The sequence below is a fragment of the Mobula birostris genome, unplaced genomic scaffold (assembly GCF_030028105.1).
Source record: "Mobula birostris isolate sMobBir1 unplaced genomic scaffold, sMobBir1.hap1 scaffold_3015, whole genome shotgun sequence".
NCBI classification, from domain to species: domain Eukaryota; kingdom Metazoa; phylum Chordata; class Chondrichthyes; order Myliobatiformes; family Myliobatidae; genus Mobula; species Mobula birostris.
In genome coordinates, this window is record NW_027276075.1 from 13911 (window position 1) to 39307 (window position 25397).

At 48.0% G+C, this 25397-nt stretch overlaps 1 protein-coding gene across 1 annotated transcript in view; it reads left to right on the plus strand.

Moving 5' to 3' along the window:
* The window catches only part of LOC140192896 (autophagy-related protein 2 homolog A-like), a 30887-nt gene extending 5809 nt beyond the window's left edge, over positions 1-25078 (plus strand). Inside the window, exons 2-5 of the mRNA XM_072250399.1 lie at positions 1101-1227; positions 4475-4680; positions 21070-21299; positions 24907-25078. Coding sequence (XP_072106500.1) covers positions 1101-1227; positions 4475-4680; positions 21070-21299; positions 24907-25063 — 720 coding nt within the window. The 3' untranslated portion in view covers positions 25064-25078. The remainder of the gene's footprint in view (positions 1-1100; positions 1228-4474; positions 4681-21069; positions 21300-24906) is intronic.
* Positions 25079-25397: the final 319 nt, after the last annotated feature.

Below are 25397 nucleotides of genomic sequence, written 5' to 3' on the forward strand. Positions count from 1 at the left end.
GGTCAGGGCATGAAAGGAGGAGATTGGGGCTGAGAGGGAAATGGATTGCCATGATGGAATGGCAGAGCAGACTTGATGGGCCAAATAGCCTAATTCTGCTCCTATGGGCCCAGGTCTTGTATGTTGTGGACTGTTTTGATGAGTTTGTGGTTTGGTGTTTTATATTCTGTTTCTTGCTCGCTATTTTGCTGTTCGCGCGATTTGGATTCTGTTTTGCGTTTAGGAGTTGATGTTGTTCTCTGAACAGTTCTGTGGTGTTGTGTGAGTGTTGCTTTGACCCCAGCATCCGCAGAGTATTTTGTGTTTATGAGTTCTATGGTGTTTCTTTGTTTCATGGCTGTCTATGGGAAGACAAATTTCAGGGCTGTATACTGCTTATGTAATCTTAATATTCAAACTGTTCTTGAGCCTTGTGGTTCATGTTTCCAACCTTATGTACCAGCTCCTGGTCTGCTGGATGTTTGGTGGGAGTGGGTTCCGTGGAAATTTAGTGATAAATAGGGTTGTTTTGTGAGCAAAGGTTTACTTGATGGGCTGAATGGCCTTCCAGGTTGTGAGGAATCGGGGAGTGGGCGAATCCTGGGGTGGTGAGTGCAGTTTGGGAAGCTAGGAAGGAAGCAGGAGAGCTGAGAGATGACAGGTACTGGAATTTAGGGCAGCTCAGCAGTTGTGGCAGCTGATCATCCGAAGCTGATGCAGATACAGGATCTTTACCTGAAACACCTCAGCTGCTGAGACTCAGAGATTCAGGCTTCGAAGTACCTTTATTATCAAAGTATGCATGCCGTATGCAACCCTGAGATTGGTCTTCCCGCAGACAGCCAGGAAACAAAGGAAGGACGTGGAACCTTTTCAGACAAAAGCATCTTGCTGCTGAACAGTGTGTTGTGAAGGGAGAGTCCTTTCAGAATAGACTAGATGGGCCAAAGGGCCTGTTTCTGTGCTGTGGTTTTCTATACTGTAATACCCTGGCCTGTACGCAGTCCCCACCCAGAACCGTGCGAGAGGTCAGGGTTCTCGGTGCGGGCTGTCGAGTGGGAGGGGCTGTGCACCCCGGGACGATCAGATGGGTTTTAACCTCGGCTCTCCCTACCCTCCAGTTGCCAGAGTCAGCGACGCCCCTCCCGCCTCGACTCCCAGCGGAGACGGCCGAGATCAACCAGGGTGACCTGACGGACGCCCTGATCGACACGGAGCGGAGCCGCAGAGACTCGGCTGAGGGGACAGGTGAGTGGAACCGGCTCGCGGTCCGAGCACGTGGGTGGGGAGCGCGGTCGTGCTCGGGCGACGGCGCCTGAGCGCAGGCGAGTGGCATTAGCGGCCCTTCAATGGGGGCGCGACGGGGGTGCGGATGGGAATACAGGGGAGCACGCGTTTGAAGAGTGAAGGGTGCAGATGGGTGTGCTGTGTCTGAGGGGAGGTGTGGGTGGCTGCACATCTGTGGTGAGGCCTGAGGAGGGCGTGAGGTGTCCGCGGTTGGAGGAGAGGGTGCGGTTGAGTCTGCATCTGAGGGGCAGCGCATGAGGGCATGCGTTTGTGGACAAGTACATAGCAGTGAATGAGTTAATGTGCAGTGCCTATAAAAAGTATTCACCCCCACGCCCCCTTGGAAGTTTTCATGTTTATCGTTTTACAACATTGAATCACAGTGGATTTAATTTGGCATTTTTGACACTGATCAACAGAGAAAGACTCTTTTGTGTCAAAGTGAAAACAGATCTCTACAAAGTGATCTAAATTAATTACAAATATAAAATATAAAATCATTGATTGCGTAAGTATTCACCCCTTTTAATATGACACACACAATCATCACTGGTGCAACAAATTGGTTTTAGAAGTCACGTAATTAGTTAAATGGAGATCACCGTGTGCCGTCAAGGTGTTTCAATTGACTATAGTAAAAATACTCCTGTATCTGGAAGGTCCAACTGCTGGTGAGTCAGTATTCTGTCAAAAACTACACCATGGAGACAAAAGAACACTCCAAGCAACTCCCGAAAAGCTTATTGAAAAGCACAAGTTAGGAGATGGATACAAGAAAATTTCCAAGCCACTGAATATCCCTTGGAGTACAGCTAAGTCAATCATCAAGAAAGGGATAGAATATGGCACGGTTGTAAATCTACCTCGAGCAGGCTGCCCTCAAAACTGAGTGACCGTGCAAGAAAGGCCTTCCCGTGGAGGGTCAGACACCCTGAGCCAATAGACTGGTCCTGGACTTTTTTCCATCTGGCTTAGTTTGCATTTTGTTGTTTGATTGTTTGTGGTTTTTGTATTGCTGTATTTATGCTCTATTCTTGGTTGGTGCGGCTGTAACGAAACCCAGTTTCCCTCGGGATCAATAAAGTATATCTATCTATCTATCTATCTATCTAAGAAGGGGACTAGTGAGGGAGGCCACCAAGTGACCTGTAACAACTCTGGAGGAGTTACGAGCTTCAGTGGCTGAGATGGGAGAGACTGTGCACACAACAGCTGTTGCCTGGGTGCTTCACCAGTCACAGCTTTATGGGGGAGTGGCAAAGAGAAAGCCACTGTGGAAAAATTCTCACATGAAGTTTCAGCTAGAATATGGCAGAAGGCATGTGGGAGACTCTGAAGTCAGCTGGAAAAAGTTTCTGTGGTCTGATGAAACCAAAATTGAGCTTTTTGGCCATCAGACTAAACATTGTCTTTGGTGAAAGCCAAGCACCGCACATTATCAAAAACACACCATCCCCACCATGAAACATGGTGGCTGCATCATGCTATGGGGATGCTTCACTGCAACAGGCCCTGGAAGGCTTGTGAAGGCAGAGGGTAAAGCGAATGCAGCAACATACAGGGAAATCCTGATGCGGTCTGCAAGAGAACTGAGACTTGGGAGAAGATTTGTTTTCCAGCAAGACAATGACCCCAAGTACAAAGCCAAAGCTACACAGGAATGGCTTAAAAACAACAAAGTTAATATCCTGGAGTGGCCAAGTCAGAGTCCAGACCTCAATCCAATTGAGAATTTGTGGCTGGCCTTGAAAAGGGCTGTTCACTCACAATCCCCATGCAATCTGACAGAGCTTGAGCAGGTTTGTAAAGAATTGGGAAAAATTGCAGTGTCCAGATGTGCAAAGCTGACAGAGACCGATCCACATACAGCAGGCTATAATTGCTGCCAAAGGTGCATCTACTAAATACCGACTTGAAGGGGGTGAGTAATTATACAGTCAAATGTTGTGTTTTATATTTGTAATTAATACAGATCCCTTTGTAGAGATCTGTTTTCACTTCGATACGAAAGAGTCTTTTTCTGTTGATGAGTGCCAAAAAAGCCAAATTAAATCCACTGTGATTCAATGTTGTAAAACAATAAACCATGAAAACTTCCAAGGTGGGTGAATTCTTTTTTATAGGCACTGTGTCAGTGTTGGTGACTCATGAAATGCAGAGGTAATGAGTTAGCAAAGCTGTAGACCAGGTTGCACTGCTGATGGGTGTAAGCACAAATATTTAAACAAATCTGGAAGCTTAAGTGAAGTAAGAGCATGAAACCACTGGATTGGGGTTAAAAACCCTTTGTTTTATTTTTCGGAAATTTGCCGTCTTTAACCTGGACTGGCGTCAACACAGCCGCGGACCACCCAATGTGATCCATTGTTAACTGCCTCCAGTTCGAGGGCAGAGGGGGTTGGCAGTAAATACTGCGTGTGTGTGTGTGAGAGAGAGAGAACAAGGGAGGTGGAGGAGAGGGAGAGAATGTGAACGTGTCACATTGTGTGTCTACCCAGACAAGAGGAGGGATGAGTTTGTTCAGTGAGATCTGACAGGGGCTAATATCACTAACTCCCACACACATGGGAACGTCCTGAGGATGTGTTGGTGTGTACCCGTCAGGGTCGGAAAGATGGTTCCTCACCAATCTGCAGTGGCGGGGAAAGCAGAGTCAGTGGCAGGGATTAAGAGAGGGGGCAGTGACACGATCAGGTGGAGGAGCTGGGATAATGAGACTCTGAGATTCAGAGATGTGTCAGCTCCCAGTTTACCAGGATGCTGCCTGGATTGGAGCTGAAAGGAGGGGCTGAGGCCGGATGAACTCGGGTTGTTTTCTCTGGAGTGCCGGAGCTCGGGGAGACCCAATAGAGGTTTATCAGATCGCGAGACGTGTAGGTACTGCGGAGAGCTGTTACCTTTCTCCCAGACTGCAAATGTCTCACACCAGAAAGTGTGCATTGAAGGTGAGAGGAGGAAAGTTTAAAGGAGATGTGCTTTCTTGGGCTTTGAGTGAACCAGAGGTCTGAGTTTTTTCTGCACAGAGAGTGGTGGGTGCCTGGAACGTGGTACCAGGGGTGGTGGTGGAGGCAGATCCAATAGACACGTGAATGTGCAGGGAATGGAGGGATATGGGCTTGGTGTAGGCAGAAGAGATTAGTTTAGTTCGGACTTTCGCTCCCAGTTAATTGGCTGCAATGTGACTGGGGCTGTGCCCTTCTCCCGCCAGCAGGTGGGATGCCGTTACTCCGCCAGGACTCCCCTGTGTCCGTCTATCTCTTCCCGGGCGAGAACAACCAGGACAAGCCCCCGGCAAAGCCGCCCCCGATGGCCGACCGGCTGGACGCGTTCCCCTGTGAAGGAAGCGAGGCAGGCAGCGACTCCACCGACAACGACGACTTCTGCATCCTGGACGCGCCAGGGATGGGCATTCCGGTGAGCACGCCCGATGAGCCGCCCCAGGTCTGCTCAGAAGCGACTCGCGGACCGGGGCACCTTACTCAGCTTGGGCCAAAGGGCCTGGTTCTGTGCTCCATGATGGCACAGTACCACGCAAAAGTCTCAGGTACTTACAGATAAACAGGGTGCCGAAGACCTTTGCACAGTACTGCATTTGTCAACATGGAGCGGAGAGCACGGTTGTAAATCTGGCAAAGGATGTTGGGAGTGGAGCGCCGTGGGAGGGGTGAGGGACAGGTGGCAGAGAAGGAGTGCCAGGGCAGGGGAACGTTGGTGGCACAGGTACGGACACACCCAGCTCTGAGACAGCAGGCAAGGTCATCAGATTCCAAACAATTGGTTTATTGTTCATTACAGTATGTCTCTGGTGCTTCCTGCTCCCTCCCCTCTCCCTTAGAGTCATAAAAAAAAATTACAGCGTAGAAGAGGACTTTTAGCCCATCTTATCTGTGCCAAACCATTTACACTGCCTACTCCTATCGACCTGCAACCGGATCACGCCCCTCCCCATCCCTGTACTGATCCAAACTTCTCTTAAACGTTGAAATCGAGCTTGCACCCTCCACCTGAGCTGGCAGCTCGTTCCACACTCGCACGACCTTCTGAATGAAGAAGTTTCCCGTCATGTTCCCCTTAAACTTTTCACCTTTCACCCTTAACCCATGACCTCTAATTGTAGTCCCACCCAACCTCGGTGGAAAAAGCCTGCTTGCATTTACCAGATCTATACCCCTCGTAATTCTGTATACCTCTATCAAATCTCCTCTCAATCTTCCACATTCCAAGGAATAAAGTCCTAACCTATTCAATCTTCCCTCATAACTCAGGCCTCCAGACCCGGCAACATCCTTGTAAAGTACTCTTTCAATCTTATTTACATCTTTCCTGTAGATAGGTGACCAAAACTGTATGTTTGTTGCAACAGCCTGTGATCTCTACAGATTTGTTCCTGTAAACCCCGTGAACTGTCGGGTAGTGTGTAATATAGCCCCATTAACATTGTGATAACTTCCTTATTCCTCAGTTCCACCCACAAAACCTCAATGGACCAGTTCTCCAGTCTACATAGAACATAGAATAGTACAGCACAGTATAGGCCCTTCGGCCCATAATGTTATGCTGACCCTTAAACCCTGCCTCCCATATAACCCCCCCACCTTAAATTCCTCCATATACCTGTCTGGTAGTCTCTTAAATTTCACTAGTGTATCTGCCTCCACCACTGACTCAAGCAGTGCATTCCACACACCAACCACTCTCTGAGTAAAAAACCTTCCTCTAATATCTCCCTTGAACTTCCCACCCCTTACCTTAAAGCCATGTCCTCTTGTATTGAGCAGTGGTGCCCTGGGGAAGAGGTGCTGGCTGTCCACTCTATCTATTCCTGTTAATATCTTGTATACCCCTATCATGTCTCCTCTCATCTTCCTTCTGTCCAAAGAGTAAAGCCCTAGCTCCCTTAATCTCTGATCATAAGCCATACTCTCTAAACCAGCAGCATCCTGGTAAATCTCTTCTGTACCCTTTCCAGTGCTTCCATATCCTTCCTATAGTGAGGTGACCAGAACTGGACACAGTACTCCAAGTGTGGCCTAACCAGAGTTTTATAGAGCTGCATCATTACATCGCAACTCTTAAACTCTATTCCTCGACTTTTGAAAGCTAACACCCCACAAGTTTTCTTAACTACCTTATCTACCTGTGAGGCAACTTTCAGGGATCTGTGGACATGTACTCCCAGATCCCTCTGCTCCTCCACACTACCAAGTATCCTGCCATTTACTTTGTACTCTGCCTTGGAGTTTGGCCTTCCAAAGTGTACCACCTCACACTTCTCCGGGTTGAACTCATCTGCCACTTCTCAGCCCACTTCTGCATCCTGTCAATGTCTCTCTGCAATCTTTGACAATCCTCTACACTATCTACAACACCACCAACCTTTGTGTCGTCTGCAAACTTGCCAACCCACCCTTCTACCCCCACATCCAGGTCGTTAATAAAAATCACGAAAAGTAGAGGTCCCAGAACAGATCCTTGCGGGGCACCACTAGTCACAACCCTCCAATCCGAATGTACTCCCTCCACCACGACCCTCTGCCTTCTGCAGGCAAGCCAATTCTGAATCCCCCTGACCAAACTTCCCTGGATCCCATGCCTCCACAGTAGTTGCCAGTGAATGTAGTGGGCTGAAATATCCTGGCAGGGAGATTAGCGAGGGCTACTGAGGTGACTTTAAACTAGAATGGTTGTGGGGTGGGAATCAAATTAAAGAGGCTAGGCAAGAGGAGGTTAGTTCACAACAGGGGGATGGGAACCAGTGCAGAGAGACAGAGGGGTGTAAAGTGAGGGTAGAAGCAAAAAGTAGTATGGAGAAAAGTAAAAGTGGCAGGCCGACAAATCCAGGGCAAGCATCAAAAAGGGCCACTTTTCAACATAATTGTATAAGGGGCTAAGAGAGTTGTAAAAGAGCGCCTGAAGACTTTGTGTGTCAATGCAAGGAGCATTTGTAACAAGGTGGATGAATTGAAAGTGCAGATTGTTATTAATGATTATGATATAGTTGGGATCACAGAGACATGGCTCCAGGGTGACCAAGGATGGGAGCTCAACGTTCAGGGATATTCAATATTCAGGAGGGATAGACATGAAGGAAGGGGAGGTGGGGTGGCATTGCTGGTTAAAGAAGAGATTAACGCAATAGAAAGTAAGGACATAAGCCGGGAGGATGTGGAATCGATATGGGTAGAGCTGCATAACACTAAGGGGCAGAAGACGCTGGTGGGAGTTGTGTACAGGCCACCTAACAGTAGTAGTGAGGTCGGAGATGGTATTAAACAGGAAATTAGAAATGTGTGCAATAAAGGAACAGCAGTTATAATGGGTGACTTCAATCTACATGTAGATTGGGTGAACCAAATTGGTAAAGGTGCTGAGGAAGAGGATTTCTTGGAATGTATACGGGATGGTATTTTGAACCAACATGTTGAGAACCAACTAGAGAGCAGGCTATTCTAGACTGGGTTTTGAGCAATGAGGAAGGGTTAATTAGCAATCTTGTCGTGAGAGGCCCCTTGGGTAAGAGTGACCATAATATGGTGGAATTCTTCATTAAGATGGAGAATGACATAGTTAATTCAGAAACAAAGGTTCTGAACTTAAAGAGGGGTAACTTTGAAGGTATGAGACGTGAATTAGCTAAGATAGACTAGCAAATGACACTTAAAGGATATGCAATAGCAAGCATTTAAGGATTGCATGGATGAACTACAACAATTGTTCATCCCAGTTTGGCAAAAGAATAAATCAAGGAAGGTAGTGCACCTGTGGCTGACAAGAGAAATTAGGGATAGTATCAATTCCAAAGAAGAAGCAAACAAATTAGCCAGAAAAAGTGGCTCACCTGAGGACTGGGAGAAATTCAGAGTTCAGCAGAGGAGGACAAAGGGCTTAATTAGGAAGGAGAAAAAAGATTATGAGAGAAAACTGGCAGGGAACATAAAAACTGACTGTAAAAGCTTTTATAGATATGTAAAAAGGAAAAGACTGGTAAAGACAAATGTAGGTCCCCTACAGACAGAAATAGGTGAATTGATTATGGGGAGCAAGGACATGGCAGACCAATTGAATAATTACTTTGGTTCTGTCTTCACTAAGGAGGACATAAATAATCTTCCAGAAATAGTAGGGGACAGAGGGTCCAGTGAGATGGAGGAACTGAGCGAAATACATGTTAGTAGGGAAGTGGTGTTGGGTAAATTGAAGGGATTAAAGGCAGATAAATACCCAGGGCCAGATGGTCTGCATCCCAGAGTGCTTAAGGAAGTAGCCCAAGAAATAGTGGATGCATTAGTGATAATTTTTCAAAACTCGTTAGATTCTGGACTAGTTCCTGAGGATTGGAGGGTGGCTAATGTAACCCCACTTTTTAAAAAAGGAGGGAGAGAGAAACCGGGGAATTATAGACTGGTTAGCCTAACATCGGTGGTGGGGAAACTGCTGAAGTCAGTTATCAAAGATGTGATAACAGCACATTTGGAAAGCGGTGAAATCATCGGATAAAGTCAGCATGGATTTGTGAAAGGAAAATCATGTCTGACGAATCTCATAGAATTTTTTGAGAATGTAACTAGTAGAGTGGATAAGGGAGAACCAGTGGATGTGGTATATTTGGATTTTCAAAAGGCTTTTGACAAGGTCCCACACAGGAGATTAGTGTGCAAACTTAAAGCACACGGTATTGGGGGTAAGGTATTGATGTGGATAGAGAATTGGTTAGCAGACAGGAAGCAAAGAGTGGGAATAAACGGGACCTTTTCAGAATGGCAGACAGTGACTAGTGGGGTACCGCAAGGCTCAGTGCTGGGACCCCAGTTGTTTACAATATATATTAATGACTTGGATGAGGGAATTAAATGCAGCATCTCCAAGTTTGCGGATGACACGAAGCTGGGCGGCAGTGTCAGCTGTGAGGAGGATGCTAAGAGGATGCAGGGTGACTTGGATAGGTTGGGTGAGTGGGCAAATTCATGGCAGATGCAATTTAATGTGGATAAATGTGAAGTTATCCACTTTGGTGGCAAAAATAGGAAAACAGATTATTATCTGAATGGTGGCCGATTAGGAAAAGGGGAGGTGCAACGAGACCTGGGTGTCATTATACACCAGTCATTGAAAGTGGGCATGCAGGTACAGCAGGCGGTGAAAAAGGCGAATGGTATGCTGGCATTTATAGCAAGAGGATTTGAGTACAGGAGCAGGGAGGTACTACTGCAGTTGTACAAGGCCTTGGTGAGACCACACCTGGAGTATTGTGTGCAGTTTTGGTCCCCTAATCTGAGGAAAGACATCCTTGCCATAGAGGGAGTACAAAGAAGGTTCACCAGATTGATTCCTAGGATGGCAGGACTTTCATATGAAGAAAGACTGGATGAACTGGGCTTGTACTCGTTGGAATTTAGAAGATTGAGGGGGGATCTGATTGAAACGTATAAAATCCTAAAGGGATTGGACAGGCTAGATGCAGGAAGATTGTTCCCGATGTTGGGGAAGTCCAGAACGAGGGGTCACAGTTTGAGGATAAAGGGGAAGCCTTTTAGGACCGAGATTAGGAAAAACTTCTTCACACAGAGAGTGGTGAATCTGTGGAATTCTCTGCCACAGGAAACAGTTGAGGCCAGTTCATTGGCTATATTTAAGAGGGAGTTAGATATGGCCCTTGTGGCTACAGGGATCAGGGGGTATGGCGGGAAGGCAGATACAGGGTTCTGAGTTGGATGATCAGCCATGATCATAATAAATGGCGGTGCAGGCTCGAAGGGCCGAATGGCCTACTCCTGCACCTATTTTCTATGTTTCTATGAAGGGGAGAAGAAGGTACATCAGCACTCGAGCTGCAAACCCAGCTGTAACCCTGATCCCTGAGCTTCCAGAGGCCGGCCTGGGCTCACGTTCCAGACAATGAGTCAGCTAGATGGCAATCTGTCAGCATTTTCACACGGCTCTGTGGGTCAAGATATTGATGCTGAGATGCATCTCGGGATGCACTGGGACACATCATCGGTGATTTAACCCGGTCATCAGGTGTTTTGGGTCTTTTAACATCAGATGCCCCTCGCTCAGGCAACTGAGCCCGAGTTAATCAAGTCCTGGCTTATGTCCCAACACCACTGGTGCACGGATCACACCTCTTGATCTACAGCCATCGCTCTGGGATGGTCCTGATGGCTTCTCTGTTTGCACCAACACCCCCCCCCCCCCGTAGTGCCATTGAGTATATTTAAAGTGGAGGTTGATAGGTTCTTGATTAGTCAGGGTGTTGAAAGGTTACGGAGAGAAGGCAGGAGAATGGAATTGGGAGGGATAATAAATCAGCCATGATGGAATAGCAGAACTGACTCCATGGGCAGAACGGCCTGGTTCTGCTTCTATGTCTTGTGGATGACCGTTTTTCTGTACCCCCTGTGGCTTTAAACACCTTTGCAACAGGGAGAAGTTTCTCCATCTCCCCTCTTTACACTCTGTGTAGATCTCATCTGTGACCCACCTCAGTCCACCTATCTGGTCCCTCCTTCACTGAAACTCTCCGTCCCTGGCCAACAAAAAATCTGAAAGAAACGGCAGGCCCTCGAAACCTGAGATAAAAAAATATCAAACACCGGAAACACTGTGCAGGTGAGCTCTGCAGCTACCCACGTCCTTCCTACAGAGCTGTAGTCAGTGCTCACACACTGTGGTGTGGCCTAACCAACATCCTCTAGAGCTGTCTGCACCCTCTCTGCTCCTCTGGTTCTATCTGACGTCTCTGCCGGTCAGGGGCGACCGCGGATGCTGTTTCCCAGCTGTCCAGGGCAGTACGATACGGAGAGCAAGCTGACGCTCATGCAGTAGGCTCCCCCTCTGCACACAGCTGTTGAATCCAAAGGAACCGTAGAGATCGATACAGTTTGGCACCAGGAGTTGCCAGTCAACACTGATCTCAACGTAGGGACTCCATCCTCTGGGTTTACTCCCGAAGCCTTTCCCATGAGAGGGGATAGTCGCAAGGCAGCGGAGGTTTGAAATCAGAGTTTTCCTTCCCCTAGATGAGCTGCCTACCGCGGCTGACGAGCCCCGTCTGCCCAAAGCGACTGGTTATAAGGCGCCAGTAACCCGCCTTTGCCTCTTCTCCTGTCACCGGGCATAGTAGCGAAGGCAGGCGTGAAAGGCGGGAGCTGGACTGGGTTGTCAGAGGCTGTCTGAGACGAGCTCCATTGGAGGCATTTAGTGAGCTTCTCCTCACTACCTCCCCTCCCACGGCTATGACAACCTTAAGGAACCTATTTTGGTTCTATAGCCCAGATGCTGAAGGCAGGTAATTGGTCTGTTGATGTCACATGTACTGAACTTCAGTGATGAGCTTTAGTTTGCTTGCCATGCAGATATGCAGGAACGGAGTGCTGCAGTTACTGAGAGAGTGCAGTGCAGGTACCACGATGAGCTACATTCAGTGTCAGAGAAATGTGTACAGTATACATCCTGAAATTCTTTTTCTTCACAAACATCCACGAAAACAGAGGAGTGCCCCAAAGAACGATTGACAGTTAAAGGTTCGAACTCCAGCTCCCCCCTCCCACGACAATCCCCCTCCCCCACCAGCAAAACAAAAACAATCGGCAACCCCCACTGAGCACTCAAGTGTGAGCAAAGCATCCATAAAGACGCAGACGTGCAGTACCCCAAAGACTACTCGTTCACCCGGTAATTCGACAAACCACAGGCTCTCTCTTTCTCCCTAATAAGGGAAAAAGAGAGTGGGGAGACATAACCAAGAACTCGCTGATTTACGATGTTTAAGGTGTTGTGTCACTTTTCCTGAGCTCTGTGCCCAAAGAACTCGGGTCTCTGGGCACACAGCCAGCAGCCAGCTCACTGTTTTCGATCTCCCGTCTCCCACAACACACCGATATCCTGCAGAGGCCCCGACCTTGAGTCCGCCCGCCTCCAGGGCCACGGGATCCCAGAACCCTGAAAGCACGCTACTCTTCTAGACCGAGTCCTTGGTATATCGAGTAACGGCCAGTCGTGAGAGCTCAGAAAAAGTGACACAACAGACTTTTAACTTCGTAAATCAGTGAGTTGTTTTTTATGTCTCCCCTCTCGCTGTGAAACAGCGACACCGCTTTTTCCCTTTGTAGGGAGAGAGAGAGAGAGCCTGTGGTATGTCCCATTCCCGCAAAGAACCAAAGTCAGCCTGTAACTCCAGGTTGGGGTCTTCAAAAGAACCCTGAAAGGGAAAAACAGAGATATTAAAGATAGAAATAGAGCTGTTTCTGAAGACGCAAGCAAAGGAGTCACCGTTAGGCGCCATTGGCTCTCCTGATCAAGAGTTCATCTTTTAACGTCTGAGAGTCTATCAGCAATAGAATGGAAGCTCTCCTTGAGCCTGGTGGGACTCATTTTCAAGATTTTTTATCTTCTGCCCGATAGGGTGGGGTGGGGTTGGGAGGGAGAAGGGAGAATCTCCAGGGTGGGTGTGGTCTTTGATGATGATGATAGCTGCTTCATCCGTCCCTCTCATCATCTTAAAAACTCAGTGGCCACTTGATCAGGGACACCTGCACACCTCGTTAATGCAAATATCTAATCAACCAATCATTTGGAAGCAGCTCAATGCATAAGAGCATGCAGACATGGTCAAGAGGTTCAGTTGTAGTTTGGACCAAGCATCAGAATGGGGGAGAAATGTGGTCTAGGTGACATTTTCCGTGGAATGGTTGTTGCTGTCAGACAGAGTGGTTTGAGGATCTCAGAAGCTACTGATCTCCTCCCTGGGACCCTGGCAGTCACCTGTATCTCCTCCCCGGGACCCTGACAGTCACTGGTATCTCCTCCCCAGGACCCTGACACTCACCGGTATCTCCTGTCCAGGACCCTGGCAGTCACCTGTATCTCCTCCCCGGGACCCTGACAGTCACCAGTATCTCCTCCCCGGGACCCTGACAGTCACCAGTATCTCCTGTCCAGGACCCTGACAGTCACCGGTATCTCCTGTCCAGGACCCTGTCAGTCACCGGTATCTCCTGCCCAGGACCCTGACAATCACCTGTATCTCCTCCCCAGGACCCTGACAGTCACCGGTATCTCCTCCCCAGGACCCTGACAATCACCTGTATCTCCTCCCCAGGACCCTGACAGTCACCGGTATCTCCTCCCCAGGACCCTGACAGTCACCGGTGTCTCCTCCCCAGGACCCTGGCAGTCACCTGTATCTCCTCCCCGGGACCCTGACAGTCACCGGTATCTCCTGTCCAGGACCCTGACAGTCACCGGTATCTCCTGCCCAGGACCCTGACAGTCACCGGTATCTCCTGTCCAGGACCCTGACAGTCACCGGTATCTCCTCCCCAGGACCCTGACAGTCACCGGTATCTCCTCCCCAGGACCCTGACAATCACCGGTATCTCCTGTCTGGGACCCTGACAGTCACCGGTATCTCCTGTCCGGGATTCTGACAGTCACCGGTATCTCCTGTCCGGGACCCTGACATTCACTGGTATCTCCTGTCCGGGATTCTGACAGTCACCGGTATCTCCTGTCCAGGACCCTGACAATCACCGGTATCTCCTGTCCAGGACCCTGACAGTCACCGGTATCTCCTGCCCAGGACCCTGACAATCACCTGTATCTCCTCCCCAGGACCCTGACAGTCACCGGTATCTCCTCCCCAGGACCCTGACAGTCACCGGTATCTCCTGTCCAGGACCCTGACAGTCACCGGTATCTCCTGCCCAGGACCCTGACGATCACCGGTATCTCCTGTCCAGGACCCTGACAATCACCGGTATCTCCTGCCCAGGACCCTGACAGTCACAGGTATCTCCTGCCCAGGACCCTGACAGTCACCGGTATCTCCTGTCCAGGACCCTGACAATCACCGGTATCTACTGTCCAGGACCCTGACAGTCACAGGTATCTCCTGCCCAGGACCCTGACAGTCACCGGTATCTCCTGCCCAGGACCCTGACAATCACCGGTATCTCCTTCCGGGACCCTGACATTCACAGCAGATCAGAAGCGATTGCCGATTGCGTCAGCACTGATCTGGGCCGACAGTTACGTGCTAGGCGGCACCTAATTAATTAGCATGCTTATTTCAGCTTTTTTCTTAAAGATGTGCTGTGTGCGTCCCGGCTACCGTTGCATTTTCCATGAATCGGTATCTGTCTGTAGACTGGAGGTTGGGGTGGTGGGACACTGGGGTGTCATCTCATCGTCAATCAGGGCAGGCAGCTCATCTTCTCCTATGACTGCCTGCCTCGATGTCGAAGGTCGAGGTTCGTCGTCTGCTGTGGCTGATGTGGAAGGCTTGCTTGACTGCTGAGCCTCGCGCATTTTTCTATCACACAGTTCTTTAATAAGGACTCAAACCATCCTGCAAATATCTCCTAAACGGACGTACCCTTTCAAAATCATTACTCATTCGGTTTCAATTGTTATCCTTTTTTTCTTCCAATTGCATCAGTCAGTTCTTCATCTGTCAGTTCTTGGTGATGGGATGCCAAAACCTCTTCAACATCACACATTTTAATTCCACATCCCATTCCCATTCTGACATGTCTATCCACGGCCTCCTCTACTGTAAAGATGAAGCCACACTCAGGTTGGAGGAACAACACCTTATATTCCGTCTGAGTAGCCTCCAACCTGATGGCATGAACATTGACTTCTCTAACTTCCGCTAATGCCCCACCTCCCCTCGTACCCCATCTGTTACTTATTTTTATGCACACATTCTTTCTCTCACTCTCCTTTTTCTCCCTCTGTCCCTCTGAATATACCTCTTGCCCATCCTCTGGGTCCCCCCCCCCCGTCTTTCTTACCGGACCTCCTGTCCCATGATCCTCTCGTATCCCCTTTTGCCTATCACCTGTCCAGCTCTTGGCTCCATCCCTCCCCCTCCTGTCTTCTCCTATCATTTTGGATCTCCCCCTCCCCCTCCAACTTTCAAATCCCTTACTCACTCTTCCTTCAGTTAGCCTTGACGAAGGGTCTCGGCCTGAAACGTCAACTGCACCTCTTCCTAGAGATGCTGCCTGGCCTGCTGCGTTCACCAGCAACTTTTATGTGTGTTGCTTGTCCTTACTTCGTTCACCACGATCAAAACGGTTAATTATGTCTAGTTTTACAGTGTGTAACACCCTTATGAGCTCTTTCAGGCTTTTCTGACACCTTAGAACTCATCTTGCAAATGGCTGCTCACAGCCACGTGTTAAAGCAAAGCAGTTCCCAATACGAGGGAGAGCGGCTGCTCGGGGCGCGCTCTGCCTTTTATCGTGCGCTGAATTTTTTTCCGTAACTGTGAAAACACCTTCTGAAAGTGAAAATAGGGTACTAATGTAGGTCTTTCGTAACAGTGAGGTTTTGTAAGGCGAACATTCGAAAAGAGGCGGGGGCCACCTGTATAACATATAGTTACAACAGTGCAAAGCAATACCGTAATTTGAGGAAGAACAGACCATGGGCACGGTAAAAAAAAAAGTCTCAAAGTCTCTCGAAAGTCCCATCATCTCACGCAGACAGTAGAAGGAAGGAAAGAAACTCTTCCTGCCATGAACTTCCAGCGCCGCAAACTTGCCGATGTAGCATCCTGGAAACACCCGACCACAGTCCGACTCCGAGTCCGTCCAAAAACTTCGAGCCTCCGACACCAAGCACTGAGCACCATCTCTGCCGAGCGTTTCGACCCCGCCCCGGCAACAGGCAACAAGCAAAGCCGAGGACTCGGGGCCTTCCCCTCCGGAGATTCTCGATCGCACAGTCGCAGCGGCAGCGAAGCGGGCATTTCAGAAGTTTCACTGCTTCTCACGGCCGTCTCCATCAAATTAGGATTGTGCACGGCTCCTAGTTAACACATACGATATCATTTCAGAGCGGCCGCGCATGCTGCATCGCACCAGTATCTTCTCCCCTCACCTTACATAGCTGACATACATAGTTAAAGAAAATAAGGAATAATAATAATGATAATTTTAAATTAGTGGATACTGGTTTCAGGTGAGTGAGATAGATTTAAAGGGCAGAGACCGTAAGACATAGGAGCAGAATTCGGCCATTTGGCCCATGGAGTCTGCTCCACCATTCAATCATGGCTGTTCCTATTTTCCCATCTTCAACCCCATTGATCAGCCTTCTCCCCGCAACCTTTGACACTGTGTCCAATCGAGACTTATCAAACTCTGCCTTAAATACACCTAGTGACCTTTGCCTCTTGAGGGTGCGGGATATACGGACCGGACTACCACAGCAAGTGGGGGAGACAGCTGTAAGGAAAGGATATTAGGAAAGCTACGTGCATGGAATGGTCTACTCTCTTGGTGAGCATGGATGGGTTGGGCTGAACGGCCTGTTTCTGTACCTCTGACAAACAGCTTTCACTGGCTCTTGTGTCTCTGATGGACTGGATGAAGTGCTTTACCCTCCAGGTCATTGCATGCAGTTGTGTGTGTGTGTGTGTATATGTATCTGTATGTGTGTGTGTGTATATGTATCTGTATGTGTGTGTGTGTATATGTATCTGTGTGTGTGTGTGTGTATATGTGTGTGTGTGTGTGTTTGAGATGTATACAAGACCATAAGATATGGGAGCAGTAGTAGGCCGTTCGGCCCATTGAGGCCTGCTCCGCCGTTCAATCATGGGCCAATCCAATTCTTCCAGTCATCCCCACTCCCCTGCTTTCACCCCATACCCTTTGATGCCCTGGTTAATCGAGAGCCTATCTATTTCTGCCTTAAATACATCCAATGACTTGGCCTCCACAGCCGCTCGTGGCAACAAATCCCACAGATTTACCACTCTCTGACTAAAGTAATTTCTCCGCATCTCAGTTCCAAAAGGACATCCTCCTGAAGTCGTGCCCTCTTGTCCTAGGCTCCCCTACCATGGTAAATAACTTTGCCATGTCTAATCTGTTCAGCCTTTTAACATTCCCCCCTCATTCTGAACTCCAAGGAATACAGCCCAAGTGCTGCAGATGTTCCTCATACAGTAACCCTTTCATTCCTGGAATCATTCTCGTGAATCTTCTCTGAACCCTCTCCAATGTCAGTATATCCTTTTTAAAATAAGGAGCCCAAAACTGCCGCAATACGCCAAATGTGGACTCACAAGTACCTTATAGAGCCTCAACATCACACCCCCGCTCTTATATGCTATAACTCTAGAAATGAATGCCAACATTGCATTCGCCTTCTTCACCACTGACTCAGCCTGGAGGTTAACCTTTAGGGTATTCTGCACAAGGACTCCCAAGACCCTTTGCATCTCTACATTTTGAATTCTCTCCCCATCTGAATAATAGTCCGCCCGTTTATTTCTTCCACCAAAGTGCATGACCGTACACTTTCCAACATTGTATTTCATTTGCCACTTCTTTGCCCATTCCCCTAAACTATCTAAGTCTTTCTGCAAGTTCTCTGTGTCCTCAACATTACCTGCTCCTCCACCTAACTTTGTATCATTGGCAAATTTAGCCACAAATCCATTAATCCCATCGCTCAAATCATTGACCTATATCGTAAAAAGCAGCGGTCCCAACACCAATCCTTGTGGAACTCCACTGGTAACCAGCAGCCAACCAGAATAGGATCTCTTTATTCCCTTTCCCTGTTTTCTGTTGATCAGCCAATGCTCCACCCATGCTAGTACCTTCCCTGTAATTCCATGGGATCTTATCTTGCTAAGCAGCCTCATGTGTGGCAGCTTGTCAAAGGCCTTCTGAAAATCCAAGTACACCATGTCTACTGCATCTCCTTTGTCTACCCTGCTTGTAATTTCCTCAAAGAATTGCAGTAGGTTTGTCAGGCAGGATTTCCCTTTCAGAAAACCATGCTGGCTTTGGCCCTATCTTGTCATGTGCCTCCAGGTACTCCGTAATCTCATCCCTAACAATTGATTCCAACAACTTCCCAACCACTGATGTCAGGCTAACAGGTCTATAGTTTCCTCTCTGCTGCCTCCCATCCTTCTTAAATAGCGGAGTAACATTTGCAATTTTCCACTCATCCAGTACAATGCCAGATCTATCGGTTCTTGAAAATCATCTTTAATACCTCTACAATCTCTCCAGCTACTTCCTTCAGAACCCGAGGGTGCATTCCATCAGGTCCAGGAGATTTATCCACCCTCAGACCATTAAGCTTTCTGAACACCTTCTCAATCGTAATTTTCACTGCACAAACTTCACTTCCCTGACACTCTTGAATGTCCGGTATATTGCAGACGTCTTCTACTGTGAAGACTGATGCAAAATACACATTCAGTTCCTCTGCCACCTCTGCATCTCTCATTACAATAACTCTAGCGTAACTTTGTATTGGTCCTATATCTACCCTCGAATCTCTTTTCCCCTTTATATACTTAAAAAAGCTTTTAGTATCTTCTTTGACATTAGTGGCCAGCTTCCTTTTATAATTTATCTTTTCCTTCCTAATGACCTTCTTTGTTTCCTCTGCAAGTTTTTAAAAGCTTCCCAATACTCTATCTTCCCACTATCTTTGGCTTACTTGTATGCCCTCTCTTTTGTTTTTACTTTGGCTCTGACTTCACTTGTCAGCCACTATAGTGTCCTTGCATTTGGAAAGTTCTTCTTGTTTGGAATATATCTATCTTGCACTTCGCTCATTTTTCGCAGAAACTCCAGCCATTGCTGCTCTGTTGTCCTTCCTGCTAGTGTCCCTTTCCAGTCAACCTTAGATAGTTCCCCTCTCATGCCATTGTAACTTCCTTTATTCCACTGAAATACCAACACATTGGAATTGAGTTTCTCCTTCACAAATTTCAAAGTGAACTCCATCATATTGTGATCACTGTTCCCTAAGGGTTCCTTAACCTTGAGGTCTCTTATCACCTCCAGATCATTGCACAACACCCAATTCAGCACAGCCGATTCCCTAGTGGGCTCAACAACAAGCTGTTCTAAAAAGCCATCCCTTAGACATTCTACAAGTTCTCTCTATTTTGAGGTCCAGTACTGGCCTGGTTTTCCCAATCCACTTTCATGTTAAAACCCCCAATGATTATCATGACATTGCCCTTCTGACACACCTTTTCTATCTCCTGCTGTAATTCGTAATCCATGGCCTGGCTCCTGTTTTGAGGCCTCTATACAAATGCATTAGGGCCCTTTTACCCTTGCCATTTCGTGAGATGTATGTGTATCTGCATGTGTGTGTATCTGTGTGTCAGTGTGTCCGTGTCAGAATCACTGTCTGTGTGTTTGTGATGTATATTAATCTGTATGTGTGTGTATCTGTGTGCCAGTGTGTCCGTGTCAGAATCACTGTCTGTGTGTTTGTGATGTATATTAATCTGTATGTGTGTGTATCTGTGTGTCAGTGTGTGTTTGTGGCAGAATCACTGTCTGTGTGTTTGTGATGTATATTAATCTGTATGTGTGTGTATCTGTGTGTCAGTGTGTGTTTGTGGCAGAATCACTGTCTGTGTGTTTGTGATGTATATTAATCTGTATGTGTGTGTATCTGTGTGTCAGTGTGTCCGTGTCAGAATCACTGTCTGTGTGTTTGTGATGTATATTAATCTGTATGTGTGTGTATCTGTGTGTCAGTGTGTCCGTGTCAGAATCACTGTCTGTGTGTTTGTGATGTATATTAATCTGTATGTGTGTGTATCTGTGTGTCAGTGTGTCCGTGTCAGAATCACTGTCTGTGTGTTTGTGATGTATATTAATCTGTATGTGTGTGTATCTGTGTGCCAGTGTGTCCGTGTCAGAATCACTGTCTGTGTGTTTGTGATGTATATTAATCTGTATGTGTGTGTATCTGTGTGCCAGTGTGTCCGTGTCAGAATCACTGTCTGTGTGTTTGTGATGTATATTAATCTGTATGTGTGTGTATCTGTGTGTCAGTGTGTGTTTGTGGCAGAATCACTGTCTGTGTGTTTGTGATGTATATTAATCTGTATGTGTGTGTATCTGTGTGTCAGTGTGTGTTTGTGGCAGAATCACTGTCTGTGTGTTTGTGATGTATATTAATCTGTATGTGTGTGTATCTGTGTGTCAGTGTGTCCGTGTCAGAATCACTGTCTGTGTGTTTGTGATGTATATTAATCTGTATGTGTGTGTATCTGTGTGTCAGTGTGTCCGTGTCAGAATCACTGTCTGTGTGTTTGTGATGTATATTAATCTGTATGTGTGTGTATCTGTGTGCCAGTGTGTCCGTGTCAGAATCACTGTCTGTGTGTTTGTGATGTATATTAATCTGTATGTGTGTGTATCTGTGTGTCAGTGTGTGTTTGTGGCAGAATCACTGTCTGTGTGTTTGTGATGTATATTAATCTGTATGTGTGTGTTTCTGTGTGTCAGTGTGTGTTTGTGGCAGAATCACTGTCTGTGTGTTTGTGATGTATATTAATCTGTATGTGTTTGTTCCTGTGTGTCAGTGTGTGTCCGTGTCAGAATCACTGTCTGTGTGTTTGTGATGTATATTAATCTGTATGTGTGTGCTTCTGTGTGCCAGTGTGTCCGTGTCAGAATCACTGTCTGTGTGTTTGTGATGTATATTAATCTGTATGTGTGTGTATCTGTGTGTCAGTGTGTGTTTGTGGCAGAATCACTGTCTGTGTGTTTGTGATGTATATTAATCTGTATGTGTGTGTTTCTGTGTGTCAGTGTGTCCGTGTCAGAATCACTGTCTGTGTGTTTGTGATGTATATTAATCTGTATGTGTGTGTTTCTGTGTGTCAGTGTGTGTTTGTGTCAGAATCACTGTGTGTGTGTTTGTGATGTATATTAATCTGTATGTGTTTGTTTCTGTGTGTGTGTGAGTTTTGCAGCACATTTTTAACGAGATAATCATTTTCATTCTTTCTAGCCCAAAGACGGAGAGCCGATTGTCTGCAAGCTGACGGATGACTCCATCGCGATCAAGGACGGTTACTTCTCGCGACCCATAGGCAGCACGGACCTGCTGAAGGCACCAGCCCGATTCCCCGTGCCCGACACCCGGATCATGCTGAGAGAAATCTCTGTGGTCTGGCATCTGTACGGGGGAAAGGACTTCAGCTCAGTCCGCCCATCTTCCTTCCCCTCTCATTCCCCCAGGTAGGCACAGACAGAGCCAATGCTTTCGACTGCTCCGCCAGGAAGCCGGGCCTGCTCCTCCCGGGGAGCTGAGGCCTACATCCGCACTTTCATAATGTCCCAGCTGCCTGCTGCCATCCACTCTTTCCAACTTCCATCTCTCTTCGTCCTCTGCAGTACACCTCAGTACTTCAACACCAGAAGACATGGGAGCAGAATTAGGCCATTCGGCCCACTGAGCCTGATCTGCCATTTCATCATGGCTGATTATTACCTCTCTCAACCCCATTCAAGAGCCTATTAACCTCCACCTTAAATATACCCAACGACCTGTCCTCCACAGCCGTCCACGACAATGATTCACCACCACATCCTTCTCATCTCTGTTCCAAATGGGCGTCCCTGGTCCTAGACTCCCCCACTATAGGAAACATCCTCTCCACATCCACTCTATCTATGCCCTCTGGTCCTAGACTCCCCCACTATAGGAAACATCCTCTCCACATCCACTCTATCTGTGTCCTCTGGTCCTAGACTCCCCACTATAGGAAACATCCCCTCCACATCCACTCTATCTGTGTCCTCTGGTCCTAGACTCCCCACTATAGGAAACATCCTCTCCACATCCACTCTATCTGCGTCCTCTGGTCCTAGACTCCCCCACTATAGGAAACATCCTCTCCACATCCACTCTAACTGTGTCCTCTGGTCCTAGACTCCCCCACTATAGGAAACATCCTCTCCATATCCACTCTGTCTGGGCCTTTCAGCATTCATTTGGTTTCAGTGATATCAGCCCTCGTTTTTCCGCACTCTTCACATGCAGGCCCAGAACCATCAAGCGCTCCTCTTACGATAATCCTTTCATCCTCAGAATTACTCTTGCTTAGCCTTGAAACTTCTCACAGTACCCCAAGTGCGGTCTGACCAATGCCTTGTAAACCCTCAGCATCACAGCGTTGCTTTTGTATTCTCGTCCTCTTGCAATGAATGCTAACGTTAATCTTACATTTCTCATTCTCGTTATCAATGCTTTCCATGAAGCACAGCTGTCTGAGATCCGTACTCTCCTCTTTCCTGTCCTCCCGGTCACACAACACCACCGGTGGATGCCTGATCCCCCACCCGTCTCCGCACCTCTCTCTCGACGTAACACTCTACGGCAGCCTGCTGCAAGATCCATGTTTAGTTCCCTCCCACCCTCCAAAGATGTACCAGTTCATATGTTAATTGGTCACATGGGTGTAATTGGGCGGGAGGGGCCATGGACGTGCGGTATTTTTAAATATTGTGACATACTATTAGGGTTAATGAGCTGTGACCATGTTACATTGGGGGTGACACTTGTGGGCTGCCCCCAGCACAATCCTCGCTGATCTCGTGCGTGCAGATGTTCCTCAGACCCTGCCTCACTGACCTTGACATTTACACCTTGGGGGTTAGATTTCTGCTTGCTCAACACTCCCCAGAGAGTTTCACTGAATGAAAAGTTGCAGCCAGTGAGGACTACACCGAAAGAAGTTTGTGTCATAGACAGTCAGGAACATTATCAAGAATCACAGCTGGATCCTGATTGACTGGGGAACTGGGCCAAGGAATGGCAAATGCAGTTTAATTTGGATAAGTGCAAGCTGTTGCATTTTGGGAAATCAAACCCGATGAAGCGGGGAATGTGTCTCTACCAAAGGAGGTGTGAGGCGCTCCTTCCCTCCGCTAGCCTTCAGGTCACCCTTGGGCAGGATGTGGCCCCTTCTCCCGGTCGGGGTCATGTGGCATTATGGGATCAGGTCGTATGAGCAGCTGGTGCGGATCACAAGTCCTGGTTATGTGACCACTGATGCCAGGCAGACAATCTCTGACGAGTGTTGATAATGGCTGGGGTCACCCATCTTGTAAAGACACTGCCCAGAAGATAGCAACGGCAAACCACTTGTGTGGAAACATTTACCAAGAGCGCTCATGGTCATGGAAAGACCACGATTGCCCATGTCATAGAATACAGCACAGAATGATCATGTCATACAACACGGCACATAATGATCATGTCATACGACATGGCACTTGATGTTGATGAAGAAACCAGCGTAGGATTTTCACAGTGAACAACCGACAACCCTTGATTTTGTTTCCTGAAAGTTTAAAAAAGACTTTATGAAAATATTGTGTTTGCCTGTTCAGTGGCAAATAGAAATTCAAGCATTTTTGACAATGTTGAAATTTTGCCCTTCGCTTTGGTCACCCTGCTGTGGGAAGGATTTTAATTTAGTTTGAGACACATCAGGGAACAAGCCCTTCGGGTTCTTTGAGCCTCACCGTCCAGCGCCCATGCTCTTAATCACGGGACAGTTTACAAAGACCAGTGCACCTCCTACCTGGTACATTTTTGCACTGTGGGAGGAGACCCGCACGCTCACGGGGAGAGCGCACCAACATCGTACAGGTGGGGTTGGAATTGAACTCTGAATCCGACGCCCTGAGCTGCAGTGGATTCCTGCTACCATGACGCAATGAAGATTCCATTGAGCTGGACAGAGGACAGGAAAGATTTACGAGGATGTTCCCAGGACTCAGGGGACGTTGGGGGAGGGTGAGTGGCTGGACCTTTATTTCCTGGAGTACAGGAAACTGAGAGGTTATAGAGAGGTGTTTAAGACGATGAGGGGGCAGAGGTAGGGTGAATATATGGTCTTTTCCCCACGATCCATGAATCAAGAGCGAGAGGGCCCAGGTTTAAGGTGGTGGGGGGGGGGGGTGAGGGGCAACTTCTTCACCCAGAGGACTCTCCATGTGTGGAACAAGCTTCCAGAGGAAGTGATTTGAGACAGGTAATATAACAACATTTATATGTCTTTGGCACACAGATATATATCTGGGGTGCCTGAGACCTCTGCACAAGGACTGTAGTAATTTTATGTATTGCACTGTACTGCTGCCACAAAAAAAACAAATTTCATGACGTGAGTGATGATCAACCTGATTCTGATCTGGGTCTCTATTGTGGACTGAGAGTGGGAAGGGGGCAGGGAGAGGGGAATCATGGTTGGGAAAAGGGGAAGGGAGAGGGGAGGGAGCGGGAAGCACCAGAGAGACATTCTGTATTGATCAATAAACCAATTGTTTGGAATCAAATGACCTTGCCGGGTGTCTCAGGGCTGGGTGTGTCTGTACCCACCCCTGGCACTCCTTCTCTGCCACCTGTCCCTCACCCCTCCCACTCCACCACCCCGCGCAGCCTGAGACTTTTGTCAGTACTGTGTGTGGATAGGAAGGGTTTCAAGGGATATGGGGCAAACAGAACTAACTCCCATGGACATCTTGTTCAACGGGAATGAGTTGATCTGAAGGGCATCTTCCTGTGTGTCACGTACACGCGGAATAGGAATGACAACCGAGTATGTTTACGCATGTTTACTGAGTCATGTTAGCCACGGGCAACCTTCAGTGCAGGAGCGACCCGTCGACCCAGCTGACACCAGAGTGGGCACGCCGGATCGGAGGCCCGTGTAAAAAGTCTGCACAGTGGAGGCTCAGTGGGTCAGTGGGCAGCGTGCGTGCTGGACTGATCCGATACGGTTCATTCGGGGGGGACAGGTCGGAGCGCTTTGTGACTTCTTGCTGTCTGGTGCAGGATGAAGCCGGTCACCGTCAGCGCGAGGAGCTCGCCGTCTCGCTCCGCCTTCCCCAACAGGCCGCAGAACACGTGGAGGACGCAGGGGGGCTTGGGACGAAACCACGACATCCTCATGGAGATCCAGCTCACCAAGGTAGTCCCAGCACGGCGCTGAGCTCAAACTCTCTGCGCCCTTGCCTTATACTCCCCGCAGTGGCTGAGGCTAACACCTGGCTGTGCAACACGGTCAGTCAGCGTTGTAGGTGCTGGACGTAGAAAACTACAGCCCAGAAACAGGCCTTTTGGCCCATCTCGTCTATGCCAGGTCATCTAAACTGCCATTGTCCTACCAGACCATAGCCCTCCAGACCTCTCCCTGTCCAAACTATTATGAAGCATTGAAATCAAATCTGCATCCACCTCTTTCACTGGCAACTCATTCCACACTCAGAGTGAAGACATTTCCCCTCGTGTTCCCCTTAAAACATTTCACCTTTCACCCTTAACCC